The sequence below is a fragment of the Plectropomus leopardus genome, chromosome 18 (assembly GCF_008729295.1).
Source record: "Plectropomus leopardus isolate mb chromosome 18, YSFRI_Pleo_2.0, whole genome shotgun sequence".
Taxonomy (NCBI): domain Eukaryota; kingdom Metazoa; phylum Chordata; class Actinopteri; order Perciformes; family Serranidae; genus Plectropomus; species Plectropomus leopardus.
In genome coordinates, this window is record NC_056480.1 from 3073417 (window position 1) to 3090503 (window position 17087).

The 17087-nt window shown below is 38.4% G+C and overlaps 2 protein-coding genes across 3 annotated transcripts; both read left to right on the forward strand.

Moving 5' to 3' along the window:
* The first annotated feature begins 1910 nt into the window (after window positions 1-1910).
* On the forward strand, window positions 1911-9293 carry LOC121958065 (cyclic GMP-AMP synthase). Its single transcript, XM_042506922.1, has 9 exons — window positions 1911-2027; window positions 2146-2301; window positions 3170-3402; window positions 3546-3768; window positions 4637-4767; window positions 5828-5981; window positions 6334-6433; window positions 7546-7668; window positions 8650-9293. The coding sequence occupies exons 2-9, from the start codon at window positions 2163-2165 to the stop codon at window positions 9083-9085; spliced, it is 1539 nt and encodes a 512-aa protein (XP_042362856.1). The 5' UTR covers window positions 1911-2027; window positions 2146-2162; the 3' UTR covers window positions 9086-9293.
* An 845-nt stretch (window positions 9294-10138) lies between these two features.
* On the forward strand, window positions 10139-15797 carry rpl11 (ribosomal protein L11). Of its 2 annotated transcripts, none has more exons than XM_042507025.1 (6): window positions 10139-10159; window positions 10890-11040; window positions 12212-12318; window positions 12781-12912; window positions 15479-15589; window positions 15719-15797. In XM_042507025.1, exons 1-6 carry the CDS (start codon window positions 10154-10156, stop codon window positions 15746-15748), a joined length of 537 nt encoding a protein of 178 aa, XP_042362959.1. In that variant the 5' UTR covers window positions 10139-10153; the 3' UTR covers window positions 15749-15797. The 2 variants fall into 2 exon arrangements, with proteins under 2 accessions (XP_042362959.1, XP_042362958.1); XM_042507024.1 differs by lacking the exon at window positions 10139-10159 and adding an exon at window positions 10763-10798.
* The last annotated feature ends 1290 nt before the right edge of the window (window positions 15798-17087 follow it).

Consider the following 17087-nt stretch of genomic DNA (forward strand, 5'->3'; position numbering starts at 1 on the left):
AATAAAGAGACTTTCACATTTTGTTCTACAACATAAAATACGTTCATAAATACCCCACTCCGAACTTTGAAGTTTTCATGTGTCTTAAAAATGACAGATGCTAACAGGTGACTTTATGAGGCACCAGAACGTATCACGCCGTGCTGCTGAACGCGGCTTTACAGCCTTGTTGTCATGTGACCATTGTGCGGTTCAATCATAGCTTTAAGTTAGCTTTTTACTTCTGGTGATTTCATTTTGGCTTCAAAAATCATGACAGTGGCGTTTGTGTATTAACATTATCTTGCTGAACAAAACATGTAGCAAATGTGTTTGCCACAGTTTTTTTCCTACAATAATCCAGAATCCAGTGAAAAATCACAGAGACTTTTTGGAAAGGGAACCAGAGCTACGCTAACTTCCATGTCGGCCTACACATCCCTATTGGTGAAAATAATATATATAAAATAAAATAAATGTTACATTAACATAATGTAATAACATAAACATGCCAAACATCAGCATGAAGAGTGCCTCAGGGGTGAGGGTTTTCTATAGGCTGACGCATTGCCCTCGTTCCCTCGTCAAAAAATTTACGGGATTGATGGTAAACAAATCTTTTTTTATTTTTTATTCTTTAAATTATGTTAATTGGGTTTTTTGATCATTTGAAGTAAACCCACAATAATACAATAATAATATATACTAGAGCAATAAAAACATCATAATAATAACAGGAAAAGATAATGATAACAACAATCATAAAAATACAGAGAAAATGAAAAAAAAATCTACTTATATGAAGTTTGCTTACATACTTTATTACATTTAAACAAAAAAAACCCAAAATGTTTACATTTTGCTCAGCAAATTGCACCTTCCAGAAGTAAAACGCTAACGTTAGGCTGTAAACAAATACCAGGGTTGCATAATTTAGCGTTGACACCACAACAAGGCTGTAAAGCTGCGTTTGGCGTGGAGACGTTCTGTGGTCTCATTTGGCCACTAAAGAACCACCTTTTTTTAAGACACATAATTCATAATTCATGTGTGGGGTATTTTCTGACGTGTTGTATGTTATATATTCAAAGTTCAGCTTATGGGCCAATCACGGCTAATTTTAACCAGCCCACAGCTTGTTCTTCAAATGTACTATATGTGGCCCACCACTCAATATTGGTTCTGTTTACCTCCATGGTAGGACAATCACGCAGTTTCTCAGCAAACGTGTAACAAATGGGCTGAAAATTGACTCTAAATGGGACTGTCCACAGCTTCCATATTGGCTCCATGCCAACTGTCCAAATGGATGGGTTTACCAAAGTGGGCCCTGCATTGCTAATCCAAGGTTACCTGGGTGTTTATGGCCCAAAATGGGCATCTTATCTTAGGCCCATTTTGATAAACCCACCAATGTGGGAACTTGGCATGGGGCCACCTGTGGACAGTCCTGTATAGGGCCCATTTTTCAGCCCATTTACTACCCCCATTTGCACCACATACAGTTGTTGATTGTAAAGTTTTATAGTTTCTTTGGTTTTATTTAATGCTCATTACTGCACCGTCTTTTGAAAGACCAATAAGATAATTTACTGTTTTCCTCTGCAGAGTCTGAGGTGATCGTGGGTCTTCATAAAAGTACAGTTTTAGTGGTTCACATGTGTATTTGTGACTTGTCATATGATATTGTCATAAATGGCAACCTAGTTTTTTAGCTCACATACAACAGATGAACGCCTACATAAACTGACTAATCAAAAAGGTCTGACTTGTTGTAATGTGATACAGAAACACACTGGTGAAACTGGCTGGCCCAAAATGGGAGTTACACAGCGTCATTATTCATGGGTGGAGCTGTAACTTTTTCTCTGTTTGTAAAGTGAATATTAATGCAGCAATGAATTAATCAACTGGGGAGGAGGAGGAGGAGGCAGACATTATCCTCAGGTTGTGTTTCATCGAAACTGAAAGTGAAAGCAAATATACTGGATAGAGCTGGAGAGACGGAAAGACAAACTTTGATTGCAACAGAAGCTTCTCTAACACAGGTGAGCTAATTATCTATCTATTTATCTATAAAGCTGTCTTATAGTATATCAGTATATATGGTTGGCGGGTGTACTTCAGTAACAGATTTTCCTGTTTTTCTGTACATAAACTTTCAAGGTTGAGACGAGTGAGTTATGGACGCAGTGGACAGAGATGTGAAGGGTGGTCTGACTGAAGTGAAGCAGCTTAAAGGTGCCATCAGAGAAGACTCGAGTCCTCCACAACCCAAACTACCAAAACAGAGGCAGAGAGTTCAGCAGCAACAACCAGCAGGTAATGCTGCATTTTAAATTTGTTTGAGTTTTAAGGTTTTTTTGATTAATTTTACTGCTGCACTTATAGTATGTATATGTTGCATTTTACTGCTGTCGATGTCATTTTAACTCTTTTATACAGTGTTGGGTAGTTTTATCAATAGCAATCCACAATATTATAAGAACATCATATGTTCGTTTGTCTGTGCTGTGAGAACCTTGCTTTTGTTTTCAGCTTTGTGACGATATATTTTACAGCTGATCCAAGAAGGTTTATTTAGCTTATAAAAATAAAAAGAAGGAGAGTTAGATTTAGATTTAGACTCAACTTGACAAAATCAAAAACGACTTGTTGCAACACTGCTTGCACTTAAAAACCAGTGACTTGTTACTTCACTTGGACTTGAGCCCTATGACTTGAAAATACTTGAAACCTTCCCCCCAGTGCAGAGATCAAAAAGGATGTTACTTAAAATTGTGCAACAAATTAATTAATTTCCCCTCATCTCTTGAACCAGCTGACATTAACGCTGTTCATTTCCAGCACTTTTCTGTCTTGACTTGAGTGTAAAGACTTGAGATGTATTTGTTCTTACTTGGTCCCACCTCTGTCAGTTTATCACAAGCATTAAAAACCAAAATCACTAAATTTGGAGGAACATTTTCACTGGACAGGACGGGGTTGAAAACAGCACTCTTACAAGAAACCAAAGCTTTCAGATGAATGTAGTACAGTAAAAAGCACAATATTTCCTTCAAAGATTGAGTAGAAATAGTTGCATTAAATGGAAATACTCAAGTTAGATACAAGTATCTCAAATTTGTTCTTAAGGACAGTTTTTGTCATAAATATACAGTCCCTAAGTCTCGTCCTCATCTCTTTGCAGAGGAGGAATCCAGAGCGGACAAGGAGTTGGTCTCCATCTCCCCAGAGCTGATCAGCTGGATCAAAAACAACGCTAAAGACCTCAAGATCCGGCAGACAGACCGCCGCTGGGCCGCAGAGGTGGTCAACGATTTCCGAGACAACTTCCTGAAGTTCCTGCGGAACAACGTCGATCAGCCTTTCTTCCAGTCAGCTGACTTCCTCAACACCGGCAGCTATTTTGAGAAAGTTAAGGTGAGGTCATGAGAAACACTAAGCCCATAATATCCTGCCACAATTTTAAAAAGTTATTAAATTAAATAAGTTTTGCATGACGGACAGCACAGAAAAGTGGATGCAAGATAAACAAGTGCCACTGTCTCTGTTTTGAATCTCAGATCCACATCCCCGATGAGTTCGACATGATGCTGAAGCTTCAGGCTCCGTCACGTTTCACCATGACGAATCTCGACGATGGCCTCTTCTACCGGATCGATCTTGCCCGACCCACTCGGAGCCCCATACGTGGCTTTGTTGTGGAGAACGAGCGCACCCTCTCATCAAGCAAGATCCTGAGTGAGACACACCGCCTGGTCCGCAAGTTCCTCAAGACCTACAAAGGTTTGAACATCACTGTCGCCTCTTACCTGCTGACAAGCACCTGGTTTCTCTCTCTGCTTTCTGTCTTTGCACAGTCAGCAGAGTTGGAGGTGTCATGATTTAACATCCTCCGCGCAAGCAATAGCTGTGGCCAAAGGCATTATTAGGAGTTTTCCATCCGTCTATACATGGAAGTAGACTGACTGAAGTGACCCATACGGCCCACCTCAAAAAAAATTGAACTGTGCCTTGAAGTCTTCATCTTAGCAGACAAGCGATGATGTAGAAATCACTATTTTGTACAAATAGGCTTAAATAAAAGGTGCAAAAAAATAAAAAAGTTACCAGGAGCAAATCAGTGCTTGAGTCAAAGTCAGGAGCCGTTGTTAAATGAGATTGTAACCAGCAGCTCAACAGTTTGACGCCATCATATCTCATAAACAATACATCTGTTTTTTTCATTATGTTCTCTGTGTTTGTGTGGAAATTCGGCAACATGGAACTGATTAGAAACTGGTAGTCAAAGGTCAGTGTAACCTCACAAACATGACCATACTCGAGGGTTCATACAGTAATTATGACAAAATGTCACACAAATGTCTAATAGGATATAATGATTAAATTATTACATTTGACATCTAAAAGGTCAAAGATAAACTTCACCGTCATCATGTTTTTCAAAAACACTAAAATACTTTTCTGGCCATTAGTCAGCACCGTATCTGAGAAAGGACGACATTTAGTCAGATACTGAATTAGTGGTTTGCGGAGGTTTACAGCCGTGAGGCCGTAATTCTAGTTTCTTACTTTTTCTTTTTTCTTTTTGTCTATCTCCATTAAACTTTGGGAACCTGAATAACTTTCTGTACTCATGTTTCCTTGTTTCCAGTGCCTGATGAATGCTGTCGCTGGATAGTGAACAGGAAGCGACCGTTCTCGCCGGCTGTGACTTTGTCTCTGTGCAGGACTGAAAACAACATTGACGAGCTGATCTCTGTGGACCTGGTTCCTGCTCTGGAGGTAACAGTTTTACAAACACATTTGCTCACATTCAAAGTAGATATTCACATGTCCAACTATCTCAGATGCAAGAGTATTGGTTAAAAAGTATCTTTTGAGTCTTGGGAAAAGTCGTTGCAGCTGCCCGCTGGTGCTCAGCTTCACAATTTACTGATCACAGTGACGTTTTGGTCACTCTGGACCTTCATCAGGAATGTTTAAACTATTCTTATAAAACTGATCTTAAAAGTTCAGTTTGTAGGATTTAGGGGGATATTTGCAGAAATAGAATATAATATAATAAGTATTCTTATTATATCTTCTGTGTATAGACGAGGCCATTCGTGTCTTAGTGTCGACCTCGTAGTTAACAGCTCCTGTGTGTCGAGAGTGTTGAAAAAACACTGTGCGAAACTACCTTATTCAGTGTTTTTACCAGTTTAACCCTTTAAAACCTACATCGGCATCAGTTTTCTTGTGCTGTGTTCAGACGCCTTTCACAAGATATTTTACCCTTTGAAAACGGAGCAAATCGGTTTGTCTCAGCTGGTTGCGAACTGCAGTCCTGGCTGCTAGATGCCACTAAATCCCCCTAAATTTTACACACTTGACCTTTGAATTTTGGCTCCAATGATTCATTTCTTTGTATTGGTTAAGCTCCAAAATTTCGAGGTAATACATAGTAACTAACATTTTAAAATTAGGTGGAATAGAAAGTGCAATATTTCCTCTTGGAATCATGGAGTAGAAGTGTTTAGTAACATAAACTAGAAATACTCAAGTAAAGTAACTTTAAATTTTACTTAAGTAAAGTGCATGTGTATACTGAATAATTCATATGTGTGTTTACTTGTAAATTACTTGTAGTTTTTATGTTACCTATGTTAAAGATGTGCATACTTCCTCAGCCTGTAGTAACAGTGTTGTAGGTAATTAATATAAAGGTAGTCTGAGTAATAAGTAGAAGTAGAAGATGAGTAAAATTAGTGCTACTTTGCACTAATGTAATGGCAGAGGTAGATAACATTAGTAGAGGTAGTATTATACTTAATATAACGCTTGTCCTTGTTCCTGTATGCAGATTCACTCCTCTCAGGGCTGGCCGCTCGCTGTGCGAAACGGTCCAGATGTGGACAAGTGGCTGGGAAAGAAGGTTCGCCAAGAAATCAGAAGTTTACCGTGTTACTTTGTACCAAAGAGACTCAAAGGACGAAACCTCAGCGAGGACGCCAAAGGTGAGAGACGAAACAACGACTCTGAAAGAATGAAGTTTAATGATACAGCTGCATCTATGAGACATTTCCCCTCTAAATTTCCCACATTTTAGAGAAAAATTAAAGATTAGAGAAAGGTCTGAACATGGGGAGAGATTTATGAAGCAGATCTTTGTTTTTCCTCTTAAATTAAAAATTTCAGGACTCCTCACATTTATCTTGTGACCCTTTTGAGGAGCTCGACCCATCGTTTGGAGACCACTGGACAAAGTTTTAGTGCCTGTCCTTGTCTTCAATGTGTAAATTCCCCAAAGTTAAGACATGTATTTGTATGGTGACATTGTCCACTCAGGTTTTTGTTTTTCTGTCACAGAGAGTTGGAGGATTTCTTTCTCCCACATCGAAAAGAAAATCATCACAAGCCATGGAAACAAGAAAACCTGCTGTGAGAGCAAAGCCACCAAATGCTGCCGGTGAGACTCTGAGCCGTTTCTTTCCACATCGTCCTGAACATGAACGTCTTTATTCATCTAATTATTTGTGTCTGTTTTTTATCTGAAAAACAACATGTTGATAAAAGTGCTTCAAAAAGGCAACTGGTGAAAGCTTCAGCATGTATGGAGTCCCATTAAAACACTCTATATAACGAGTTTTAAAGCTGGAATTAATGGATGAGTTAATTAATAAAAAAAGAAATCATTTTAGTAATGCTTTATGAAGCAGAATATTAAGAACATCTTATGGGTGGCCAGTTTATAAAAATCTGACCATTTTTTTCTAGAAAATGGCTGCAGATGACTCATTTATTAGCTTATGAATACTAACCGCTTAAAACTTGATATTTAAAACCCCTTTTTAATAATGACTATTGACATCTATAACTACAGACTTGATGATTTGTTAAAGATGAACCTTTATTAATGAATTACTTACATGAATAAGTGAATTACCAGCCAAAATAAAGGATTTTTTTTACAACATGACAACCCAAAAATTAGTTTTTATTAATAATTTATAACTGATCTATAAGAATAAATCATAAACTATTTATTGAACCATCAATAAAGTAATTATTTGTAACTTATTAGCCCTTTACAAAGGTCGAATTATAAAATGTTAGAAATCACAGGGTCCAGATTTCTCTTCAGCCATTGGTTCAAGGTCCACACAATATGATGACCAATTTTATTTCACAAAATGTATTCAACATGTTGGCTGAGGACACAAAGAAATAAAACATGTGGCAAGAATACACAGAAACGGCATTTCAAAATAAAAGCTCTGTGCCACAGATTTACTGTACTTCAAAATAAAGGGTGTATTTTACAAACTTGACACGTTCACGAGTCCTTTGCGGACAGAATGGACCCACAATCCACTTTTGGACTTTGACCCACCAGTTGGGACCGACTGGCCTTCAGAGTCAACAATAATTAAGTTACAAGACACCAAAACGATCTCCGACTGAAACTTTTCAAGTTTTTAAATCGATAAATAGGTGTCATAACATTTTGTAAAGGACAACATATACATTTTGAATTAACAGTTTTTCCTCCAATAAATGGTTTAATCTTCTCTCTGACAGTAAACAGTGTTTGATGCTCCTCAAGTCTCTGATTGAAGGCCTAAAACAACGTTTCCCCAAAGAGCTGGATGACCTCTGCTCGTACCACGGGAAGACCGCCTTCCTCCACACCCTGTCCATCAGGTACTCTGATTATTAAAATATCATTGTTATTATTATCACCCGAGGAATGGAAACAGGAGCACTTTAAGTTAATAATAACAATAATAGGTTTTGTTTGTACTGCAACTTACATTAGAAACAAATCTCAAAGTGCTACAAGATAAAAGCATTAGCATGAAGAAACATAAACGAAATTACCAAAATTGAAGCATATAGAAAAATAGTGCAGTGCAGAAGTAAGCAGCGGTTGTAACAGCAGCACCGAAGCATCATATTACCAGTAGTAGCTGTGTTAGTGGTGTTTTTGTACTGTGATTACAGTCGAATCATTGTACATTGAATATCTTTGGATTTTTACATTTAAAGTGGCCAAAAGATTTGGTTATTGCAGGTTTAAAGACTTCTTGTTAGAGTCTATGATCCACATTTTTCACTGTTTTCTGCCATTTTACAAAACGACTAATCAGTTCATTTAAAGAAATAAGCCAAGAATGAATCAATAACAGAAAAAGATATAGCTTGCAGCCTCACAAATAATAAATGTATGTAAGCACAGAAGGATTAATGGAGGCATTGGCACAGAGCATGAATTTATAAATATTTTTTTTTATAATTGTTTAAGTAATTTATCAAGCAACACAGGTGCTAAAAAGTCTCTTTTTCAAGCTCCTTTATATATGAACATTTTCTGCTTTTTATATAATTATGAATTAAATCTCTTTGGACTGTTGGAGACAAGTAAACTATTTAAAGACACCACTCTGGGCTCTGAGATTTATGAATATTCTTAACATCTGAAAGGCGAAATTTAAAATATCTCTTGTCCTGCATGTCGTATTTTTGTCGTCTGGATGTGCGTGCTTTTTATTATTATTATTATTATTAATAATAATAATAATATATATATATTTTTTTTTAATTTGTAAACCACGATGATAGAACCACTATTAAATCTGTCAGTGTTTTCATTTCTCTTCCAGTCATTCCTCTGATGTTTTTCAGGTTCAGTGACTCCATGTGGGCTCGCCAGCACCTCCCCACCTGCTTCCTGCACCTCCTCGGCGATCTGGAGGCCCACGCTCGCACAGCCGTCCTCCCTCACTTCTTCGTTCCCTCCTGCAACCTCTTCTCCCCGGCCGTCTTCCCCAGGAAAGCGCTGGCTTTCCTCACCTGCGCCTTGGAGGAGCAGAGGAGGGAGGGCCTGCCGCTGCTGAAGCCTCCAGCTCCCGTCCCTCCGCTGAGACTAATGGGTCTCGTGGAGGATATCTCCTTTGCTGATCAGTCCTTTGAGACAGCTGCTGATCAGTCTTTTGAGACAGCTGCTGATCAGTCGTCCATACTGACTGCAGTGACGTCCCTGAACGCTGCTTTTAAAAATATGCTGCTCCTGATATTTGCTGCAGCTGCTGTTTATGTGTCCTGTTGGATAAGTTATTGATAAGAAACGAGGAAGCACACTGCATATATGAAATACTGCAGACGCACTTTTCACAGAGTGTCTGAATTAGGTTAAATTAGGAAATGAAACGTATTACTCCGTATCGATTTTCATTGATCAGTGATTATATCAAATATCATATTTTCCATGGTAATAAAAAACAAGATTTTAACGGTTTATAATGTTTGATTTTATCCCTTTGAAACCAGAACAGTTTGGTTGGACTTGTTTGTTTATATGTGTAGGTTTTATTGTGTCTTTTTGTCTTCTATGTGTTTTGATGCGAAGCACTTATTGTGTGTAATTTCTTTCATGTAAAGCATGTTGGGATGAATTTCTTGTATGAAATGTAATACATATATATTTTTTTGAACATTTTTTTCCTCTGCATTTCATAATATAACTTGTTGTTACTTGTTTAACTTGTAAAAGTGAAAATCAATGAATACATCATAAAAGAAAAACTAGCAATGAACATATACTGCATGACTGCATGTAATAGATGTGACATTATTTTATCAATTTAACTAAAATTCTGTTATTTAGTAACAGTAATTAAAGGGACATGGGAGATTTATTTGTCATTTCGAAACTTAGTTTAAAATATGAAATTAAAATCAATCCATCAGATTGGATCTATATAGCACCTTTCAAACAAACTGAATGTAATTTAAAGTGATTTACTTTTAGAAGAAACAAAAACAAGAACAACATACGAAATAAGCAGAAACTGGTCTTTTAATAAATGGATCTTTCAAAAAAATTAATTAGTATAAAACATAAATATTTGGCTCAGAGAGGTCCGTAGGTAGGACATAATAAATAAAATAAAATATAAAAATATTTAAAACATACCACAGTGAATAAGGCATTTACATTTGATTCAATTATAATAACGTTATTCAATTCGTTAATTTATGTATTTCTTTACGCTAATATTTTGCTTTTCGTGCCGTAAACCGGAACCCTCGCTTTAATCTACGATGTTTCCCCGAGCTTATTTGCGATGAACACTGCGCTATAAAAGCCCCTCACCGGAAGCGTAACGTCCTCTTCAAGTGATCCAACATGGCGGTGAGTACGGTCTCACATCGTACGATGGCGAACAAATGTCAAGTTGTGGTTGAAATCCGCAATCATCTGAGCTGTGGAGCCATCCTGGCCGATATTTGACGTTCAGAGACTTAATATACACCATGAAGCAATAAATACAATTATTATTTACGCTATAAAAGCAATAAAAAACGTTTAAATTACAGAAACGAGCGATGCTAACATGCTAGCTCCGTGAGAAAAATCTCGCCCGTAAACTTTAAGTGAGATTCTTTCATTAATGACGATAATACAGCTGATATGATGACACTGCGGTTACACAGCAGGGGCTTTTAAGTATGTTAAATTAGATTTTATTGTGTAAAAGAGTTAAATTTGCTGGCTCTTATGTGCTCTGTGTGGATGCTAACATGCTAACAGCAGCGGGGATATGTACGGACATGTTCCCGGCCGGCGTGTGACGGTCCCGCACTGCCGGGGGTCGATTTTAGGACACAGATTAACTGTCAGAGCGCGTGGATCTACACATAATCATAATTTATATTTTCAACCCTGAAATTTGAGTTTTCTGGTTCGTCTTTGAGCCGTACGGTTTAGCTGTTAGCTGTCAGCAGGCTAACGTCCGGAGGTGAAGTCAACATGGCAGCAGCGGCTGACCAGGTGTCAAACTTCAGGTGTCCCTGTGCTCTTCTGGTATGTGCAGTCACTCGTCTGTGGTGTTATTTTAACCCTTTATTTTGGGTTTCTTCAGGACCAGGGTGAGAAGAAGGAGAACCCCATGAGAGAGCTTCGCATCCGCAAGCTGTGCCTGAACATCTGCGTCGGTGAGAGCGGAGACAGACTGACCAGAGCCGCGAAGGTGCTGGAGCAGCTCACCGGGCAGACCCCCGTCTTCTCCAAGGGTCAGTGCCTTTGTCTCCGCCTGGATTTATTTGTTTGTGTTCGTGTGTGGAGGGAAAACTAAGGTAGGAGCAGCGGAAGTGTTCACTTTAGGGCTCAAAGGTTTGAGTTAGTCGAGTTCAGGTTTAGGGAGCCAGCACGTTACAGAGCGTGAAGCTATGATGTATTTTTGTAGGACAGGAAGCAGGAAGTTAGCACCGCACTGGTTCCAAAATCCTAAAGGGATTTTTGAATGGGATTTTCGGTTATTGCCAAAAATAAGCTCTGTGATGACACAAGTTTATGAAACTTTTCAGCGTGATAATCTTCACAGATGAACACCACTTTTGTGTTTTGAAGCGTAAATGAATTTGAGAAGCAAAAACTTAAATGTCACCACTATAAACACAATCGAGTGCGACTCTGTAAAGGTGGACACGAGGGGCTTTAATGAGTTTATGTCCGCTGGGATGACACACTGTTGTCCCATGTAGCCACTTGTTGGCAACCGCCTTTTTTAAGACGAGTTAAACCTCTAAAGTTCGTAAATCAGGTTTAAGCAGAGGTATTTTATGTTGCAGAATATAATGTCTCAGTATCTTTAGCCTGTGTTAACCATAGACCTGATTTAAGGCATTTTACTGAAAACCCTTAGAAAAAATCCCATAGACTTTAAGATGAGGGAACTGGACGTGCTGAAAGGCCAACAGACTTCTGCATTTTAGGACGCATTACTTCATCACTCTATTATCTTTTATTATTTAACACCACTAACTTCTATGCTTACCTGCACTTATTTCTATTCTTGTACTGCTGCAATGATCGACGGGAGAAAACGTGGTAGACGGCTAACGCCGGCACGCTTTTGGGTTGTTTTTGCCGTTTAGTATGGATGGAGATATTTTGTGAAATGAAGGTTGTGTGGATAGAATTGTTTTTTAAAAACAGTAGGAAAATAACCATTTTAAAACAAAAATCTGTAGACATGTAGACACGGCCTGAGTAATGTTTCGTCCAACGTAATGAAGAAGCAGAATAACGCACATTCCTCGAGCTGTTTAATATGAGACGATCAGCTGGCAGTCACAGTAAAACTGCGAAAAGTTGACGTGATGAAACTGTGAAACGGACTGTAAATATTATAGTTTATGGATGTCACATTACTGTATTTACCCGTTTGTTTTCTTTTTACAGCCCGCTACACTGTGCGATCCTTCGGTATCCGCAGAAATGAAAAGATTGCTGTCCACTGTACCGTCCGTGGAGCCAAAGCAGAGGAGATCCTCGAGAAAGGACTCAAGGTCAGAAAGTCGTTATTTGTTTGCATTTCTCAGTCCTGTCAAACGATCGGCGGTCGATCAGTTAAAGGATGGCGTTTCCCTTTCATGTTTATAATATGAATACTCAGAAATGTTCAGTATAATTACAGATGTCTGTTAAAAGTAGTTTCAGAGCTGATTTCAGACCGTTTTTGTTACACTTTAACTTAAAGTTTCGGGTAAAGGACATGGTACAGGAAAAAGGTATCATGCTCACATTGTAAAAAAAACAATATTTTGCTTCATATTCAGGCTTGTGAGTACAGTGTTCACCGTGGCTTGGGTTTTGTCATTATCCAAAATTATTCCAAAAACAAAATGCATGTGGACAAATTAAAGATCGGAGATGTTATTGTGCTGTTAATGCTCTTAAGCACTGAGGCTGTTAATAGTTACATTTCCAGCATTTGTTTTAAGGTTATATGAATGTTTTACTGCTTCCAGGTGCGCGAGTACGAGTTGAGAAAGAACAACTTCTCCGATACTGGAAACTTCGGCTTCGGTATCCAGGAGCACATCGATCTGGGCATCAAGTACGACCCCAGCATCGGCATCTACGGACTGGACTTCTACGTGGTGAGTGGCCGAAAAAAAAACCCCATATTAAATGAAGCTGAATGGAGGTGTTTTTGCTGGAGGACGTGGTGCTAAAGCCGTTCATGTGAGAGCAGAGAGTGGAAACCTGTGGGTTTATAGGTGCATACAGACTTCTTAGCGATAATAAATTGTTGGAGAGTTTTTGTCACAATCGAATGAAAATTGTCTCAACTCTTGTTTTAATTTTGCATCTCAAAAGCTCTTTTTACACAGAAATCACACAATAAAACTGCTGTGAAGTCCTTCTCTGCATTTTTTATAACGAAACAAATGACGGTAGCATCATCCAGCTCCAGTGTGATTTTTAGACAGCATGCCGGCATCCAGGAAGCAAAAGGGTGTAGCTTATATCACAACATTGGTCGCCTCAAGTGTACAAAAACAATTATCTACGGTCGCTGTTACGTGGTGGCTGATCTCTTCCTCAGCTCGAAGAGTAAGGAGCTCCCCCGACCAAATTTTTTCCACTTTGTTAACATTTTCGGTTCTTCTTTTGAGAAGCTGCTGCCTGCTGCTAGCTGCTTTGTTAATTTCCCTGTTGTGGGCTGAACGCATGAAATGTTGCCGGCTGCTCTTTTAACACAGACATCGATTCAGTGGCGTTACTACCTCCGCTGCTGGCTTATAGGTGAGACAACTGTCTCTTTTTTTGTTGGAACTAATTTTCCATTTTAACGCTGCCTGTTCAAGGCGGGAATATCATGCCGTTACGCTGCCTCGCCGTTCTGTATTGAACGTCCGATGGCGGAAAGGAGCGTCAGAGTGCTCTCGCATCTGAGCCGCTAACAGAGCTAATAACAGCCCAGAAACGAGGCCTGTGGAAAACGTGAAGCTGGGAAGATGTCACCGCGGGGTCATGGGTGTGACGTTTTTATGACAGGTTTATGCGTGCGAACCACCGCAGGAGATCAAAAAAGAAGCTGTAACAATTGCAGCTAATAAAGACAAAAAACATCGGCCGTAAATGTCCGCAAACTTTGAGCTCCTCTCACTCCGAGCAGAGGACGAGGTCAGCTGCCGTATAACTGAGACTAAATAAATCTGTGTGACGTGTTTGTTATTGGTCAGAAAGTGCTGCTTACGCACGTTTTGTGTGTAGAGGTGGATGTTTGAATGTGAAAAGTTGCAGTGAATAATCACACAGGAGCAGAATAAGGGTGCAATCACATCAAGACGCGTCTCGCTAGCAGCCTCCGCTTCAAAAACGCCCTGAAGCACATTTTGAAGACGGCTTCGATGCTGCGTGTGCGTGGCCAAAAGTGATAATGACCAGCAGTGCGACGCCGCACCTTGAGCGGAAAAGTTGAAAATATTTTAACTTTTCTGCGCACCCTAAAACCAGCAGAGAAATTTGCACAGCAGCAGGAGAGCAGCGCCCGGTATCGGTGATTTTGCTGGCAACTTTCTAGCGACGCATCTTTGTGTGATCGACCCGTAATGCCGCCGTCGTTTGGGTCCGTGTGAAAGCGCGGGGCGGGATTTTGTTGAGGCCCTACAGCGCAATTCTGTGTGTAAACGCGGTCAAAATCTCTTTGTGCTTCTGTGTTTTTTGTTTTTTTTTAATCATGGAAGCTTTGAAGTGAAGCGAGATTTGAGTTTTGCAGATCCGGTGCTGCAGCTGAATTCATTTCTTGTGAATTTGTAATTGTTGTGATATTTAGTGAAACTTGCTGCTGCACTTCTTTCTCAGAAGTTGGTCAACAGGAAATCGGTTAAATGCTTCCTGTCCTAGTTTAAATGTTTAATTATGGTCGGATGACACGTTGAAGAGGCGCAGATACAAAAAGTTTACTTGTTTCTTTGAAATTGAGTAATCTGGCTGAATTACTTTCAAAAGCATGGAAGCAACTTCACAAGAAATGACCCCGAAATTACCAAGAAATTAGTAAAAAGCACGAGAAAATTACCATGAAGTTATTTTAAAAAAACAACCAAACAAAAGTAGTCAAAATAGTGCTTAAAATGTGTAATTCTCTAACAATTTTAGGTATATATAATTATGTGGGTTTTTTCCTAGTTTTTAAATTTTTCGCCTAGCTTTAATTTTATTTTTTTTTTAGTCTTCTAGTTTCTTGCACGTCGCTGAAAGAAATTGCATAAATTTGCTCATTGATGTCGCTCCAGATGTCAAACGGTTAATGTCTTACTCAGCAAACAGATGTTTTCATAAAACAGTGATGTCTTGTACAAAGTTTCAAACTTTTTTGTATCCGTGGTATAAATGTAGTGCTGAGAAAATGAGGTGATTATTTTTCATTTAATCAAATAAATCACAAGTTTTAGCTGATTAATCTGAATATTTAACCTGTCAAAGGTTTTAAACATTTCTGTTAGTTTGTCAAATATAAATAAATACAGGTTTTGCAGAGTCTTTACGACTTTTCTCATTGTAGAGAATCAACACTGCAGTTGTGTTCATAGGTCTCATTATATCCGGAGTTTTGTGACATTCAGTGAGTTTTTAAATGTTGAAAGATAATGATTTATTCATCTGGAGAAACTGTTGGGGTTCTCTGACGGCCTCTGTCGTCCTCTTGCTGTTCAGGTTCTGGGCAGACCCGGCTTCAGCATCGCCGACAAGAAGCGGAAAAGAGGCCGCATCGGTTTCAAGCACCGCATCCGCAAAGAGGAGGCCATGCGCTGGTTCCAGCAGAAAGTGAGTGTCGTCGGGCGTGCGCGCTCTTATTTTTCTCTATTATTTGGGTGTGATGCTGTGCAGAAATACTGTCGATTTATGGTGTAATATTTTTCTAATTTCTTTTTCTCTCTGCTCTTTTTTCCGCAGTATGACGGCATCATCCTCCCCGGCAAGTAAAGGACCACCTTTTGATGTTGTTTGTAACAAATAAAATGGAAAAAAAAGACTTGTTTTTGTTATTACTTTGAAGTATCTCTATAGTTTTTACATTTAGACATGGATCATTGTTTTTGAGTGTCTCGTTCCTCCAGATAATCTTCACCGCTTTAATATCACACACGCTCGTATCGCTCTGCGCACAAAACGGGCTTTTCAAAATTAAACCTTAAAAAATTTTACACATTAATATTATTTTCTACTTTCATTGAGATTATTTTTTAACCAACATCAGTCCTAATCATAAATATCAAATATTTATAATTTTTTTATAATTTTAACCCTTTAAATGCCAGGTTTTTGTCATGATGCCATTATGTGTTAAGATGCAAAAAATAATTATTTTTAATATACAACATGAAAAGTTTTGGGGTTTTTTTAAATCACAGCCTGGTATATGCCAATGATTTGCAGCAACATTGACTGTGACAGTGCACCTAATGGAAATAGCATGTTTTTATTACAATTTTTAAAAATGATGTCATGAGGTAGAAAACAGTAAAAATTACAGGTTCCAAGGCAAAAATCCAAAACCACACCCAGAAATAACTATATGCATGTCTTTATTTCTTTGATGGCTGCAGGATCAAAAGTTGCAGTTTGAATGGGCTTCAGTGGCATCTTTTTTTGCACTTAACAGTTTGAATATAACAATTTTGTTTACTTCCTGTACGAGCTAAACTGGAAATTATATGTTAACTTATAAATATATGTTAATAACTTCTGGCCTCTGATCAAATGCGTCTTGCAGCACATAAAAGCAGTCAGTTTAAACTTCTTTTCTGTGATCACACTGCATTTCCCAGCAGCCTGGTTTGCATTTATAAACAAAAGACAGGAAACGGCATGTTTTGATCATATTGGCTTTATTCAGTGAAACAACCAACACAGAGCTCATCAGTGCCGAAAAGGAGACAAATACAGAGGGATTCATCCAATCAAATGAGCCAGATTAACCTCGTTGTATCTCGTGATGACAGATATTTATCAGTAATTGTCATTACGATGCAGCTCGCTTTGATTTTTTACCTGCTGGAGTCTCACTGGTTCTTCATTTGGTAGTTTGTCATAGTTTTGGTAAAAATTGTTGAATAATTCGAGGATGGCAAGTGTTTCAAATCACAAACACAGGTGACGTTTGGGTGGATTTTTTTTTATTTTTTAGATTTTTGTTACATTTTTTTCTCAGATTTTCATCTTTATTTTTCAAGTTTTATTTATACATTTTTTCAGATTTTTTTTTCATTTTTACATCATTTTCAGAAATATTTTTACTTAAGCTTATTTTTTGACGCCAAGA

Excerpts from the sequence above, each read along its gene's own strand:
- rpl11 (XM_042507024.1), top strand. The coding sequence starts at position 10,778 with ATGGCAGCAGCGGCTGACCAG. Across the intron at positions 12,913-15,478 it reads ACGGACTGGACTTCTACGTG|GTTCTGGGCAGACCCGGCTT; the intron begins GTGAGTGGCCGA and ends CTTGCTGTTCAG. Across the intron at positions 15,590-15,718 it reads TGCGCTGGTTCCAGCAGAAA|TATGACGGCATCATCCTCCC; the intron begins GTGAGTGTCGTC and ends TTTTTTCCGCAG.
- LOC121958065 (XM_042506922.1), top strand. The coding sequence starts at position 2,163 with ATGGACGCAGTGGACAGAGATGTGAAGGGTGGTCTGACTGAAGTGAAG. Across the intron at positions 3,403-3,545 it reads GCTATTTTGAGAAAGTTAAG|ATCCACATCCCCGATGAGTT; the intron begins GTGAGGTCATGA and ends TTTGAATCTCAG. Across the intron at positions 6,434-7,545 it reads AAAGCCACCAAATGCTGCCG|TAAACAGTGTTTGATGCTCC; the intron begins GTGAGACTCTGA and ends TCTCTCTGACAG.